The 16,875-nt window shown below is 41.6% G+C and overlaps 2 protein-coding genes across 2 annotated transcripts in view; one reads left to right on the top strand and one right to left on the bottom strand.

Moving 5' to 3' along the window:
• The window catches only part of Veli (L27 and PDZ_signaling domain-containing protein veli), a 198,207-nt gene that overhangs the window by 134,110 nt on the left and 47,222 nt on the right, over window positions 1-16,875 (top strand). The gene's annotated exons all lie outside the window — the stretch shown is intronic.
• On the bottom strand, window positions 7,147-14,524 carry LOC143353807 (uncharacterized). Its single transcript, XM_076787412.1, has 14 exons — window positions 14,507-14,524; window positions 14,291-14,396; window positions 14,075-14,231; window positions 13,846-13,904; window positions 12,096-12,438; window positions 10,946-10,958; window positions 10,753-10,872; window positions 9,636-9,750; window positions 8,886-9,144; window positions 8,519-8,638; window positions 8,361-8,451; window positions 7,508-7,653; window positions 7,199-7,436; window positions 7,147-7,152 (listed from the first exon to the last, which is right to left on the bottom strand). The coding sequence occupies exons 1-14, from the start codon at window positions 14,522-14,524 to the stop codon at window positions 7,147-7,149; spliced, it is 1,791 nt and encodes a 596-aa protein (XP_076643527.1).

Here is a 16,875-nt window from a genome sequence, read left to right as displayed (position 1 = left end):
CGCAACACCCGTACACGCTGCCGATTTCTCGGCACGCGCACACGAATGCCGACTCGTGCAAGGCCACGATCGCACAGCCAACCCTGAGGAGATCATTCGCGATCAATTTGCAGCGGGTCAGAATGATCTCCGGTGATGGAGCAGCGACCTTGACCGCACCCAATCCTTGTCGTCGCGACTCCGCTGGACGACTGGGGTCGTCGTAACACCCGTACACAAAGCCGAGATTTCGGGGAGTATGCACGAATGACGACTCGTATAAGACCTTTGCTCACACGGCCAACCCTGAGGACTGGCCCGTCGTCACTATGCAGTGGGTTCGGGTACACTCCGGTGTTGGTGGAATGAACTAGGCAATACGGAACCCGTCCCCGACCGTCCGCGCCTCCTCGCTAGGTCGTGGACGAACGCAGACCACGCGCACGCTGTCGCCTCCTCACGAGGAATGCGTGCGAGGGAAAAACGTATCGATGTTGAGTTTCCGATAGAGAAATAGGGACGGTTACGACCCTAGTAAGATAAGGTTCGTGCCTCCAGGCACTGGAAGACGGAGAGGTTCTAACTAACCTTGAATTATTCGAAGACGATGTTGGAGGTAGAAATAAGATATATTCTGGTGTTCGTTGTATATACAATAACCGCTATGTGACGTTCGCTAGATTTATGCCGTTCGCAAGTCGCGCCTAATCTATCGCGACTTCACACAATCGTGCCATCGCGTAGGCATTTACACGAGCCCTGTTCTGGCTCCACGTCTGGGTCCCTTTCTTATAATTTCATCGTACGTTACTCACGTCACGCTGTCCCGGATGTTACGCGTTTTTGTCGTGATTCTCCCGAACGAACGTGAGTCGTCGTAGCATACGAGCACAAGCTGATTACTCAGGAAAGGTGCCCGAATGACGACACGTACGAGGCGTCGGTCAGACAGCCGACCCTGAGGATCGCCCCCGTCGTCACTATTCAGTGGGTTCGGAGGCTATCCGGTGTCGGTGGAAAGACGTTAACCGTACTGACTCTGATTACCGTATCGCGAATTTCCCGAACGAACGTGAGTCGTCGTAGCATACGAGCACTCGCTGCTCACGCAGGAAAAGTGCCCGAATGACGAGACGTACGAGGCGTCGGTCAGACAGCCGACCCTGAGGATCGTCTCCGTCGTCACTATTCAGTGGGTTCGGAGGCTTTCCGGTATCGGTGGAAAGACGTTAGCCGCACTGACTCTGTACGAAATGTATCGCGAATTTCCGCACGGACGTATACCGGAATGAGCGAGAAAATCAACTTCCTTTTGTCAAGAATTTGACTCGGAACCGATACAGTCGCCTTCGTCTCGTTGTAGTTATTATTGAATTAATAGCTACGGCCGTTGATCGCCGCCTGTATGATTATAGGCCCGTGTCGTGCAGTTTGCACGACACTTCCTCGGTTTGAGGTTAACACGAGACGACGGAACGCGGTCGGTTTGACCGTATCGCTCCTGAGTCGGTTTGACTGGCTCGCTGCGTACCGGACAGCCCGAAATTATGGACCCGATCAAGCTCGCGCCCAGACGTAGAGTGTCTTAGTTTCGTCGCCCATCGACCTCATTCGATCCGTATCGCGTGGGGATCGATGCGCGCGCACGCTAATTAGTGGGGGATCCTGCGATCCTTCATTAAGAGAAGGATGACAGGATGACCAGGAACGTCGTGGTGGGGGTCCGCGTCGCTCATGCGACACGCCGCCCGATCGATATGTAATCGATACGGTTACAACCTATCATGTTATTAGATAAACCTATGAATAAATATCTTAATTTATCTTTGAATTTTAATTTAAAAACGCTACGAACTTTCGTTCCAACACAATAGTTTATATTATATATCATAATATACATAATAGTTTATATGATATGTCATAATATAGATAATGTTTTATGTATTAAACATGTTTTTATAGTTTTATATGGGAATTGTTTCGAGGTCACGTACTGTGTTTAAACTGCGGATTTTATGCATTTATACAAAAATCAGTGAATCAATTACAAGACAGTAAAAGCGTCCAAAGAATTTATATACACTGTTGTTCTATTAACCATTGAAACTATTACGAAAATAACTAAATATCTGTGAAGCCATCTCACAATTAATACAGACAATTTTTATTTCACATAAAACTACGCATTTTAATTATGTTATACTGTTTGGAACTATAGCGAAAGGAAAGAGGTATAGGTTGCGATAAAGACAGGTAGAGAATAATAGTGGACTGTATGAAATAATAAATAATGTATTAAGAATAAAGCGGAAAGTATACAAGATAGCGGTGAAGTGCAGAGGTACAAGAAAGCGGAGAATAGATAGTAGTCGGAGATGTAACGCGCAAATCGTGAAGCGCACGATTTGGGAGAGTGAAGTGTCGTGGAGCGCACGAATAAACGAAAGTAAAGCGAGACTGTGATCGAGCGATCGAGCGTGTCTAAAGACGTCGTTTCGCGGTTATCGCGGGTTATTTATACTATGCGTGGCCACCGGCGTCGGAAGGAATAAGGAGTGGGGTTTTTGAAAATGACAAAGGATTTGGCAGTGTCGAACGTTAGCTAGCGCACGAGGGCAATGCCCTAACGGCCGCTACTGCACAGGAAACAAGGACGGTGGGTGACGGATTTGATATGTTGGATTATGGGAACGGTGGCTCACGCGACAAGTAAACGTTTAGAAGTAAACACAAAGTTTACGTCTGAGTGCGTTCACCCGGTCTCGGCGCCGTGCTCGATCAGCTGGCTATTGTCAACGCCGAGACACGGTCGCACCGAGGCCGCTCGCCTGCGGATTAGGTCGCAAAAACTATGGCACGAGAAATGATGTTTGCGTTACCGAGATTCTCGGTAACGCCTGCAGTGATTTCGAACATATACTAATACACACATATACAGTGTGTCCAAAATTTATTTCAACACTAAATTTTGCATTCTCGAGAAATTGTTGATACATAATTACTATAATTGTTTTGCAGCACGAACTGAACTTTCCGGGTGCAGGTTAGCTTTGTAGAGATTGACTTTAGCCAGCCCCCCCCCACCGCTCCCCCTGGGGCCGCCTAAATTTTTTATCTTTTATGCAATGGATACCGGCATGTATTACGACACTCATTAGCTTCGTCTCGAAAGCAGTTGCCACATTATAAAAACCATTCCGCTTACGAATATTAAATTGCCCCTGGCACTTCGCCCATCGCTGCGTCTGCAGACAACATGAGCATATTATATTCTTTCAGAGAGAAACAGCTTTTAGTCAAAACAATCTTCTCGTATTTTGCATTCTTTAACGGTATTTACAACAATTTCCTGGAGTATAACAAATTGAATTACCATTCTTTCTAGATTTTTTCTAGTCGTTTTATTAAGGTTCCAATGATAAGTTGGAGTGCAGCACAAGTTTACAACACATGCAAACGAGCGTACAAGAAGTTGCCAACGAGGCGAAGGTGACAGTGAAAAAAATGTGAAGAAACAAAGTGAAAAAAAAACATTTTAGAACGACGACAAAGTGCAACGAAATATTGTTACCAAATTCTTTTGCAGCGCAACACCTGCACCTCTAGGTATCTTCCGTCCTCGAGAGTCCTGTTCGATTTTCTTGCGCAGGTTCGCATAGCTGCTATAAACATGCATTGTTTATTGTATCAAGCAGGCTGCAACAACCACTTCAGCGTGGGATGTTACCGCAACGGAATTGGGGCATCTCGGGAAGATGCCTAGCACGTTAATTACAGTAAAGTCTCGATCTAAGCCCAATCTTCAGGTCCATGCTGTGACATAGATCGTGTAGGGGGCTACTATTTTCTTGTGAACAACAATGTCATGTTAAAACTGAATACTTTCTTGTCACCGACTAACAGGGCAGAAGAACTTCCCCCTAACTGCCTCGCACTTTTGAAACCCCGCACAACCAAGCGGCCAATAGAAAAGCTTCCTGCGCTTCTTCAATTAAAAAAAGAATCTTGAACGCAAAAGCCGCGTTCTGCACTTCTTCTTTCGATTGACTTTTGTAAAAAGATTCACTTCTCCGACGTTTCCGGCACTGTCCGAGTCGAGGCAATTTCGAGTTAGATGATAACAAAACGAGAACGACAGTTTGAACGAAACAGAACATTTTGATCGGGTCCCTCGTTGTCGCTCACAGATTCTTCATCTTCAGTTGACCAGCATTATAAGAAGGCGTTCCGAACAGTACCTAAGTGATCGGCAAGGTCACTGTCAGCAGGAGCAACGTCGACGACCATCATCGTGACCCGATGTCAAGGAGGCGACTGCAACGCGATCGATTTGCCGGTGTTTTTATACGGGCGCTCACCCCCCGTTTTCGAGTCGACGGTGCAACGGAGAGGATGACGCACGACGGTCGCCGCGGAATGATTGGCATAAGCTATAATTTCGAAAATTCAAAGGCCAGCGGGATTTTTCCGATGGCAAGGGTAGAAAACAGGATGCATTAATGATGACCATGAAAAAATCTCCTTACACTCTTGGTCTTGAACTACTTCATGCTTCGAAACTACCTGTAGTGGGCATAGAATAGTTCATTAGTTTATTTGCCAATTTTTTATGCAAAATTTATGCGGAACCCAGAGGTATTCGAACACTAAATACTCCGATTCCCGAAAAATTTCCTGTACAGTGCCCTCGCGATAAATGTCCAAAAGATCTTGACTTTAATTGTCCCAGAACTATCCCCACTACCGCGGGGTATACCCTGTGAGGGGCCGAGAAGCTCGAGAGGCCTCGGTTGCCGAGCAGTGTAAACATAATACGAGTCGGGCGTGTTGGTGTGAATCCAATAACAAAACTTCCTTATTTTACATTATTTTTTATGGGGCGTTCGCCAACATGCTCGTGGCATTTGTCTAGTTAAAATGATACCAAATATGATATAATTCCGGTGATATTTTTTTCTGTTTCTTCGCGATAAGTGTCCCTGGCCGGGACCGTGGTTTGGACAATTATTGAGAGGGCGCTGTATTCAAAGTGCGATAATTTCTATCTAGTCTTCTAATAGTCTAATAGTCTAATAGTCTAATAGTCTTCTATTTGTTTTTACGAAATGATCACAATTTAAATATCAACAATTTTTCGAGAATCATAAATCTTTCGAAATAATACCTCGGAAGGTGAATAGCAATTTCCCATTAAAGAATGGGGAAACGTGTTACTGGAGAAACGTGCCAAAAGAAAATCGATACGTCCTCCTGACACAGTGAACAGGTGGACGTCGAAGGTCTTCACTCTCGATCACTTACGCATACAAAGGAAGAAGACATTTCTTTACGGCCCGCATGGATCACTATATTTTGTATTGTTGTACTGTTTTCATTTAAATTTTAAATTCTTCTTCTTTCAGTCACGACAAATTTTTTTAATGTTTTTGAAGACGCTTCAATTGGTAGCATTTTCGAGAGAAAACGTGCCTTCAGTCTTTTATCTATCTCTTCGTGCAAAATTGTCCCAGGAAAAAATAAATAACGACTAATTAAAGTAGAAGTTTCAAGCTTCAAAATGAGCCTAGATTTATTTTTGAACCATTATTTTCAACGAAATTATGACAGTTTAAATATCAACAATTTCTGCAGAATTCGAGATTTAATGTTCGAATATTTTTGGGTTTAAATAAGTCAGGCTTGCAATAAGTTTATGAAAGTAAGTTTTTTTAAAAGGGAAATGTACGTTTATGTAGCTCCTGTGTGCTTCAACTACTGCAATTTTTTATTGTCCATAAAAATCTGCAGTCTGGTAACAAAGTTGTTTGAAAAATGTGCACGCAAGAGTAACACTGTTCGCAAATCGTCGACGCTTTTAAAAAAGCGTTTTTAAAAAATTACTTTCCACTATAGTCCGGTTAAATCTGTTGTGCATTATAAAGAAATTGTCCTTTGTGCCGTGTTTACACTGTTCGTTTGTTAAATGGGATGTTACATTGGTAAATAGCATTTATTGGATGTAGAGCTGAATTAGTTCAATAAAGGATGAAGAATTCGAGATGCATTCAAACGATAATGTTATTCCATAATGCAGAGGCAAAATATTCTGTAGATACAAAGTTTGATAGCTTGTTGCAGATGGCTGCGTGGCTTTACCGTACACCGTGGACTGTAATTTTCTATTGAAATCGCTGCAAACGAATTGTGCGGGTAAGTTTAGTAACATCGGTGGTTAAAATTGTTATAGAACATCCAAAATCTGCATGAGACAAAACGTATTACGAAGGATTTAATTTCAACACAGTGACGAATAAAATAAATCATTAATCCTTTTCTAAAATAAAAATTGCCCCAATTGCAAGAAACAGAAATAAAAAAAAAAAATGGTTTAATAGTAAACTGATTAATGTCAAATTTAATCTCTTGAAATAAGAGGACATTTTGGTACATACACATTCTGTTTATTCTCATTAACCAGTAACAGTGCCATCACAACACTAACTAAGCCATTCTAACATTTGCAGGTCCTTCTTCGGGAAGCAATTCGTTTCTACATTATCCAGTTCGATATATTTCAAGATTCAGAATTATACCGGAGCGAGTACATCACAGTGAAGTACGAAAAAGCTGTGTTGAGCATCTGAAATTAATAGTTTTAAACAGAGTGTACGTTCAAACTCTCAGGGTGATTTATAAATACACTATGACAAAGAAAAAGAAAGGGATGTTTGGGACCCCGGAACGAAATTGTGAGGAGTGGGCTGTATGGAAAAAACGAGAGGATCGGGGGCAAACACAGAAGGGAGTCCGGATTGGGAATGGGTGCGGGAAGCGCGAGCAGAAGGAGGGAATCGAAAGAAATATTATAGAGACTTCGCACGTGGATGCACAACCGTGACTTATTAATTTGGAATCGCGTGAACTAAAGCGGGCGCGCAATCGAGTCGAGAATATGGTCGATCCCGAATGGTTAAACAAAGAGAGTTACAAGAACTGGGCGCGATACAAAGCGTGTTAATCAGTCGGTTGGTAGGACGAATCTGAGATCGACGAGGTAATGCGAGCGATTAACGGTGGTCCTCGGTAGTCACGTGATCATGCGTCACGAGCGCGATACCGGGAATCGAAAAAAACACGGGCGCGGCGTATCGCTCGACATCGATGCTTCGAACGGAATTACCTCTATGCTTAATCCTAAACAAGGGAAATAAAACGAATGGTAATAAATTCGAGATATTACTTTCCTGGAACTGCATATTTCCAGTAATGTATTTGTCAATTTATTAATACCTCCATTAGTGTGTTTTAAATTATTATTCAGGTTAAAAGGATTCAAATGTATTACCCAAGCGAAACCCTTTCTCGACGGAAGAAAAAGGCCACACAACACAGGAACACAGCCCTTCGATGTTCTTTGTAATGCAAGAAGCAACAACTTTTGCACCTTAAGTGGCAATCTATACCATGGGGTTTGACATCTGAGGTGACGACAAATATTTCAGAAGATTTCCAGACTACCGGACCAGAGGATCTGAGAAAGTGTACTCACAGTTCGTGGAACACGTTCAAGGAATTGTCAATATACATCTGACTCATACTGTTTTCTCGATAGGCGTAGGCAAATTGGACTAGGCCCGTCAACACACTTACAAGAGACATATTCAGATGTTCTATGGTGTGGAGAAGCTCGACAGCCTGTCATACAAAGAGAGTTTGTTGTTAAGTTCTTCGAGTTTATAATTTGTAACCAGAACCCCGAATATTAACGATATTTCAAGGTTGTTGGTATTTTTTCGTACGACACCCTATATGTTCTGTTCGATATTCTTGTACAGAACAGAAAGACGAATCCAACGACTACCATCATCATACGATGACGATCATCCAATCTCGAGATATTCGTGTCTGAAAGGATCAATCCTGTACCTTTCAGACACGAATATCTCGAGATTGAATGACCGTAATGGTATGATGATGGTAGTCGTCGGACTCGTCTTTGCATGCTCTAGAAGAATATCGAAGAGAACATACGGGGTGTCCTATAAAAAAGATCCCATAATCTTGAAATCTCGTAGAAAGTTGAGAAGATACATTCTGAATGTATAACTTTATCTTTACTAAACTTCTTTGTACAACGCTAAACATGCCAAATATTTAAGTGATCCTAGTTAATTCAGGCACCTCGCATATAAATAAATAAAATTCACACACTACGTAATCACGTGAGAAAATAGAGAAATAACCTGTTGCATCCATGCGGCAGGATCGAAATTTTTTTATCAAGAAATGTGAAACTCATAGAACCGATAAGTGATTGTTATAATTGCAGCAGAATTGTTTAGCATTCAGCAGTAAGTAGGCGAGCGAAAATATAATTGTTTGAAGAATAGCAAAGTACTTACTTGGAATGTATAAATGCACAAAGAGAAAGTCAACATCATAACAATAATGAAGTACGGCATCGTTATAACCGGCATGATGCGTTCAAAGTCACTTGAACAGTAAAAATTGCGTTACTCTTCGATCCAGATTTGCGAATAGCGTTAAGCAATCGCAGTACCTCTGAATGTTCTGATAGAGTTCCATCACTTCGAAAATTTGCTGATACAGGCGATGATCTTTCTCGAAAGCTACATTCTTTGGGTTCAGCCACTCGTTGATCGCTACGTTTGTTCGGTAACTGTACAGGCAGACATTTATTTCAACCCAATGGTTAATGCTACAATTAGCAAACAGGCATAGCAATTTCATCGGTGTAATTTTGATAATCGGTTTGCCGTACGTTCGCATTTTTCAGTATTTTAAAGCTCCATCCCTTTCAAACGGGTCTTTTTCATTTGCTCAAATTGACAATAAATAAATCGATAATGAAATAGTTCCGACGTCTTCTTTTCTTCGAGTTTACGTTCTGAGATAATTTTGAGTACCTTATTGTTTCATAGACTGCTGAATGGTAATGCAACATTATGCTCATTATACAGTCGCTTGTCGATATGATTAACATCAAAGTCACGCAGGCAATAGTGAAATAGACATATACTAGAAAGAAGTTGTCGTCTCCTTGTTTGAACTCTATCACTAGCATGAAACGTATTGAACGGGAATAGTTCAACGGTACCACTATGTTCAACAATGCCGGCGACAGTAAAGCTAACTGACAAGTAACCACTGTCACAACGGCGAGACCTGAAATGATTATAGTTCATGACTTAATGATTTTTCTGTTTGACGAACTCTCCGAACTTTGTTCCTATTTTGTTCAAATGAAATCTTATGTTTGTAAATGTGTTCTCTTCGATAGTCTTGTAGAGCATGAGAAGACGATTCCAACGAGTATAATAACCATACCATTACGGTCATTCAATCTCGAGATATTCGTGAAAAGTAAGTTTTTAGTTTTATTTAGTTTATTCAGACATGAATATTTCGAGATTGAATGATCGAAACAGTATGGCCATTGTAGTCCTTGGTTTCGTCTTTTTATGCTTTACAAGAATCTCGAAGAAAACATATAGGATGTTCAACGAAAAAAAAAATACTAACCACCTTGAAATTTGGATAAAAGGAGGAATAATTTAGAAATAACATTCTTTGGCAGTCTAAATTGTTTTCGACTAATTGGCAAAACAAGCAAAGAATATACAGCACTGAAAGTGAAATAACATCCTATACCTTACATATGAAAATGATGACTTCACGTTTCTGGTCGTTGCCGAATTTTTCAAAAATCCGAATTTCTTCTTGGTCCGTCGAACCATAACATCGAGCTATGTTAACCAGCAATTTTTTCAACTAAAAGAATGAACAAAAATTCGAAGTATGCAACATTGTGAAATATTTTCATTTTCCGTTGTCCTCGCCAAACATTTCTGTTATGTTTTGTTTGGCGTCGACCGAAGGTCGGAGTCGCCTGGGGGCCTGGACCAGTCAGAAATGAGCGCGCGAGGAGGCAAGGAGAGACAGGAGAATCAAACCTTTTGTCATTTCGGAAAAATTGCACTTTATTCACTCGGTTGCTTCTGGTTGTACGACGCACGAGGTGCGAGGCACTCGCGAGCGCGAGAGAGAACGCGCGAACGAGAGTCGCGAGCCGACGAACGGACGGAGATCTTGCGCGTGCAAACTTCTGTCGTCGGATCGCGAAGAGGAAATCTTGAGCGGCACGAAACGCGTGCCGCCGCGAGACGGAAATCTTCTACGCGGACGCCGGAAATCTTGGCGCGAAGCAGAGTGCACGTAACGCGGCGCGGGAGATCGCGAGAATACTGCTACCGAATAATGCGAAATCGCGAGAGTCTCAGAGCGCGAGAGATGAGAATCTCCACTTATCGAGACGAGAGCGGACAGACGAGCAAGCGTGTTAGAGCGATACCTTGCGATTGATGAGCGTTCAGAACGTTAAGAGAGCGAGAAGGCATACGCAGATGCCTTAAATAACAAAGACCGTCGAATATGGAGCACCGTGATTGGAGCTCGCACATCGGACGAACCTTGTTTGTCTCAATTTGAAGGATTCAAGCTGTGAAATTCGGCCAATGAGAATTGAAACGGTTGCTACGCGGTGTCGAGCAACGGCGACACGCGCTCTTGCCGCGTGTTGACATACGCGACAAAAACCGTATGAAATAGCGGTCGCCAGTTAGACAATAGGCACCGAATTCCACAGTTTGAATCCTGAACATGTTTTCATCAATTTTTCATCGACAAAATCAAAACAGAATGAATGGATCAACCCGAAAAATGTTGGCTAATTATAATATTTTAATTTTGTTTTACTATACATGTACAACTCACTATGTCTTGAAGAAATATCACGATGAGGTACTTGGTGAACAGTATCATCATGGTGCACAAGAACGAAATGAAGTAAACCAGACGAATTATCGTAACAGCATGATGTTTCATTATTACAATCTGAAAGAAAGTTGACACGAAACCATACAGTTCTATTGTATATTATGTGCAACAGTTCTTCCGTTTTGTATACAATATAAATAGCTCTGAGAATTGAAAATGTGAAAGCATTTATTGATACCACATACAAAAGTCTGAAAACAGCTATTTTTCAAATAATTAGAGGATAATACAATTTTTTCTTATTGTCACGTTAAAAAAATATCCTCTCTAATGGGATATGGGTATATATATAAAGAAAGCACACTCTTTTATAGGACACGGAATAGAAATTATATTTCAACAAATTCTCTAATAGCACGTCGTCAGACACGTCTTTACGGTTTGAGAGAAACGTCGCGAATGAAACAAGAAAACGAAACAGAGGAGCAACAGTTCAATATGAACATCAGAGGATCGAGGGTCCCATGCCGGGGACAACATACAATGTATATTAACTGCAGATACAATGTATATCAAAAGCCGATTCAAACGATCCTTCCTTCTAAAGAAATAACAGATTCATTTTGTTCTGTTTATGAAATAAATTCCAACACTCTCAATTTCTGTAACTTAATCCATCAATCGATATAACGATCTATAATATTATTTCAATACATGAGCATTATTTAGTATACAGTGTTTACTCGATGTATTTCCGAAACGCGGGTCTAGCCACGAACATATATCGGCCAGGAGATACTAATCTTTGATCCATTCATCCTTTGGACCGAGGTCTCCCGGCCCCCCACGGGGAATACCCCGCGACAGTGGAGATAGTTCTGGGACATTTATCGGCAAGGCGTTTGGGACATATATAGAGCAAACACTGTACTACTATTAGCGCTATTAGTATATTGTTAAATTCGATGTACATTTTACATGTGATGTACATTTCATGGAAGAAATATGCTACGGGAGTGGAAAGAAGGGCGTCTTCGTTTTCACGAGAAAATTGGTGCGCGCGTTTTGTTTAAATAAAGTTTATTACCAAACTTAACAATACCCTGTCACCGGCCGAATTAACCTTGGGTGACTGATTATGGGATTCATTGAATAGTAGCGGTGAATACTGTACAGCACGATTGTTCGACTCGAATTTTTTATTTGTAGCTCGGATGCTGATTTTGCTGATTCTGATGCTCTGCTCCGAGGCCCGCTTGCTCGTCACTTCGGTGGTGACGCGATTTTTTGGCCATGGGCCCGTTTTCGGGGGAAGAATCATCCCCATTCGTTGATTTGACTTGAGGGAGGAGGATCTTCTGTAACAGCCCTCACCGGTGAAGGAATAAAGGCCGTTGCACACTAGACCGTACCGCCGCCTGACCAGCACCGCACTGCCGTCGCCGTTTTGACTTTCTTCATAGGCCTCCTTGGGAGTGCGCACACCTACCGACAACAGCACAGCATGGGATCGCCTCCGTATCGCCTCGACAGAAGGACATTCTCGGCGAGAATGTCCGAAAAAGTCAAAACTAGGTTTGGTCGATCTAGTGCGCCGCACTATGGTCTGGAAACTCGCTTTTTGTAGCCAAAAGTATTTTAGCGTTATTTCAAGATTATTAAGGTTATTCGTTTCGACACCAACTATAATATTATGAACTCAGAAATATATAGTAATATTTAAAAAATCGAGGTGATCCCTATTTTTTATAAAAATCTGTGCGGTGAAAAAATTCGTCATTATTTATTTAAAAAGCTGTTAACCAGAACTTTTCAGAGTTCCTCCTGGTAATAGATGGGGAATACCTTGTTAAGGAATTTAAACGTTATAACACACAAAATAACAATTTATTACTATGCTAACGAAAAAGAAAGAATATCATCTGACAATCTGTGCGGTGAAACAATTCGTCATTATTTATTTTAAAAGCTGTTAACTAGAACATTTCAGACTTCCTCGTGGACACCGTTTTTTAAATTTCTCGGGTGTAGCATTTGTACATTCGTCGAAGAGGTCGGGGTCTACAAATTACTTTACAGTAAACAGATGTTGTTCGACTGTGCCGACTTCCAGCTCAATAGTAATGATCTGTCATAAACCGCTCCATACAGAGCAGCGCCGGGGGACGGTACCTAAACAAACCGAGTCTATCGTAGGTATGCCTATCCCCATCTCTGCCGCGGCTATTGGCCCAATTTTTGAGGCCGAAGGCCGTCACGCTACACAATATGTGTGACCGCTGCAGCCAATATTTCGAATTCAGCCGAGAATGCGTGTGAAACGAAGCCTGCCTCTTCCACTCTGAACCAATCGGCCGCGCATTCGTATCTAGATACGTCACCGCAGTCCTGCCGGGGAACCTTCTTCTAAGCTTCGCATCAATACAATGTCACCACTTCGAACCCATACGAAATGGCGTCTTGTCACCCCCTACAATCGCGTAGTAGTGAGCGGTAACAGTTTAATATCTTAGCCCACTCCTATAACCCACAGCTTACGTCGAATATCATGGAATTAATCACACGGGAATTTCTTAATAAAAATAGTATCTATTGTTATATTTTTCGAAACTTCTGTCGTATTTTAAATAAGCAGGTAATTTTTCTTGTAAATCAAAAACACATGTTGCTATTGAGTCATTGGGAAACAAGAATGGACAGATTACCTGAAAGATGGCAACAAGTCCTTACAAATAATGGAAATTATATCATTGAATAATATTAAACACGTATTTTTATAAATTGATTCAAATGTTTTTTTTTTTAAATACGGCAGAACTTTCCCTCCAATCTAATATATTTTTATAACAGTTTCAAGTACTCAATATTTGCAATTTTTGATGCTCCGCGAATTAAAAAACGGAATTTCAAACAGGAAGAATCGTAGAATACGACCATATTTTTAAAAATATTTTTACACTTTAGCCGGTGGTAGAATTTGCAGAACAAAGATGTTTCCAATATATTTTCATTAAGAAATTACATTTGCGTATAACATGATAAATTATTTAAGAAGTATTTTATATGTATAATTTACGTATGATAAAATACATATAAGGATGTGCGATCCTGTTTCAGCATTTTGCTTAATCTGAATTTCACGATTTTGTCTTCAGAATGATATATTTTAGGACAAAATAATCTGAAATGAATAATAATTTGGATTTAGTAGCTTGGAAGAGTTTTTAGTTTGTTGCAAAAAAATTTTTTTAATATCTCAATCTTGAAAAATCGACTTTTGGCCCTAAAAAGCGGCTTCCCTACATATGCTTGACTTTACGATCCCCTAGTAACATTTATAGTTGGCATTTTGGTGGGCCTTGATTGCGATATTGGTCGCCTTTTTATGCAAGTGGGCCATCGGTCATGGCCAACGAAGGGCCAACACAAGTATCGAGTCGGAGAAATAGGAGGGAAAAAATAGAGCACACGAGCACCTAACGTAAAATAAAAAGAGATGTACTCGTCATGTCATTGTCACAATTGTCATGTATACATAATCGTCGTGGAACAATCTCGTTGAAAACTAAAACCGTTGTCTTCGTAATATTTCGTTGCATGATCACTAACTCGTAACTCGTCTTTAAACACGACACAATAGCCTGGCGATATTAACATTACCACTCTCATCGTGGACACAGACACACCGTCGTTCAAGATAATTGTCCCGAGAAATTAGTTGACAGAACGACTAGAATCATCGACGATGTACATTGCACTCTGTACCCATGATACTTAGAACGTTGTCATCGACTATCGAAACGCCTATGTTCGTCTGTCCACGGGAACTCAAATCTGCTTGTTTCACGTCCAACGTACTACGAAAGACTGAAGATTTTCCAGGAACATCGATCCGGAGAAACGCGTGGAAAAAATACAGTACACGAGAATCGAACGGTAATTGTAAAAATATGTTTCCTCTTGTAGAACCGTATGATTATCAAAATTGTCATGTATACATTGTCGTCGTGGAATCATATCGATCTCTGTCGCCCAGCCCGTGCACGTGCATAAATGATTCGGTAATTGCGGATTACGTCAGTCATCGTAAGCTCACATCCGGCAATTTTTTATATCGCACGAAAAACTATTCCCAAAGGGGGAAATAATGAAAACGTAGAACCTGAAGCACAGGAAGTTAGCGAGTCGCGTTTCAACCATCCTCCGGGATGGACGCCGTTGACACGTATTACACGTTGAGCAGACGTCTGATGACGATCCTAGGGCTCTGGCCGTACGTCAACGTGCACTTTCGTCGAATGCAAACAATCGTCGTGAATATAGTTTGTACAGTTTATATAATCGTGCAGGTACAGCCACTTAAACTGAATCTAACGTTAGTGTGTATAACAGTCCCGTGTCACGTATTACCGATCATGCCAATTCGTTCGGTCGACGAACGATGAACGAAAAATCGTCACGAGTACGTCAAAACTCGTTCAAAGCTCTCTCGCTTCCGCTTCGAATCGAGGGATCAATAACTCAATCGGATGGACGAAATTGACGGTAATGCAAAATGAAAATGCGGTCCTTTCAGATCACGCCTATCGCGCACGACGACGTTGATTTGGTTATGGCGCTACAGTGCCTACCTCTCGCATTGATGACCCTGGGCTCTCTAGTGAAGTTCAACGCTTTCATGATGAAGATGGGTCCTGTGAGTGCCAAACGATTTCTAATTAAATTAACCCAGATCGAATCGGATCGGACAAATACAGGTGATTGCGAATACAGATTAGGATCATAATGGACAACGTAAAGAATAGGTGGAAAACATCGCACCAAGATATGATCGACATTTTACGGAGGCGGGCCATCCTGGGGAGGGAGCAAGGGATTATTTATGCGGGTAAGGAAATACAGCGGTGTTGCGAAAATTACTCGATCCCGTCCACTTCCAATTCTGTGTGAAGCTCGACGAGCGAGTCGCAAAACATCGCCACGTCACTTTTGACAATAAGCGATCGCAGTGTGTCGCTTCACCTCGTTGATAATCTTCAAACTTCATTTAATTGAATTTACAAAATAAACAATCCTTGTACGGTTTTGGAAAATTCGGAATTGGAAAGATCGCATAACTGTTGCATAAACAGATGCTCGAGCGCTTTATCAATGCATTACTGCGTCGCGAAGGAGACCGATAGAAGCCATTGTTTTATGTCACGATCATGTGTATGTTGCAGTATTTATTTATCCATCAGCACTACTCCTGGTGGTGTTCCGCACCACATCCTCTATTCTGCTCGTAATAGCACCCCCGAACTGGAATCTAACAGATCCTTTCCCGTTTATGACGGACTATTTGATCGACGAAGAGAAATATTTCTTTCTCATAATAATGCATCAAAACATAACGTTCTTCATTATGGGAACTATATATGTAGCTACCGAGTCCGTGTTCATTATGTGGGTGCAGCACACTATCGGATTGTACGAACTCGCCAGGTAAGAAAAGATTAACCTACTGTGCGTGCTGCGCAAGAAGTCTCGCGAAAGGAATGCGGGGCTGATTGGTTAGAGTGGAAGGGACACGCCTCCGGTTGCTCTATTGGCTAAAGCGGTTGCACGTACTATGCAGAGCGTGACGTCGAAGCCTAAGCATTGGCCTACTGGAGCGTCGACGGCGCGGACAGGCGGTGCGAGCGGACGCCCCCTTTGCCCTTGTGCCGTCCCGCGAGACTTCTTGCGAGGCACGAACAGTACTCGATGCACTCTTGCAAACGTAGCATTGTTAATCGTCGACACTTTTATGACCGATTTTAGAATACAAATTTTGCCAAGCTTTTAGATCAAGAAATACTATTGTAGTCTACAGATTTATTGTACATTTATTTTCAGCTACAAAGCTGATATTTAACTAGTTAACTGTGTTTGACGAGTATACTCGTCATGAAGAAATGGCAATATTTTGTGTCATGACGAGTATACTCGTCAAAACAGCTATAATTCAAACAGCGATTAATTTTTGCGACGCAACTTAGGTACACATTTTTCAAAGAGGTCGCAACAGCTAACTGGTTAAGGTTCTATTGTCAGTTTTCATCTAGATATGTAATCTTATATTTGGATAAAGTGTATTTC

Source organism: Halictus rubicundus, chromosome 4, assembly GCF_050948215.1.
Source record: "Halictus rubicundus isolate RS-2024b chromosome 4, iyHalRubi1_principal, whole genome shotgun sequence".
Taxonomy (NCBI): Eukaryota; Metazoa; Arthropoda; class Insecta; order Hymenoptera; family Halictidae; genus Halictus; species Halictus rubicundus.
The sequence above is the reverse complement of the archived record's forward strand: the minus strand, read 5'-3'. Positions and strand labels throughout refer to the sequence as shown.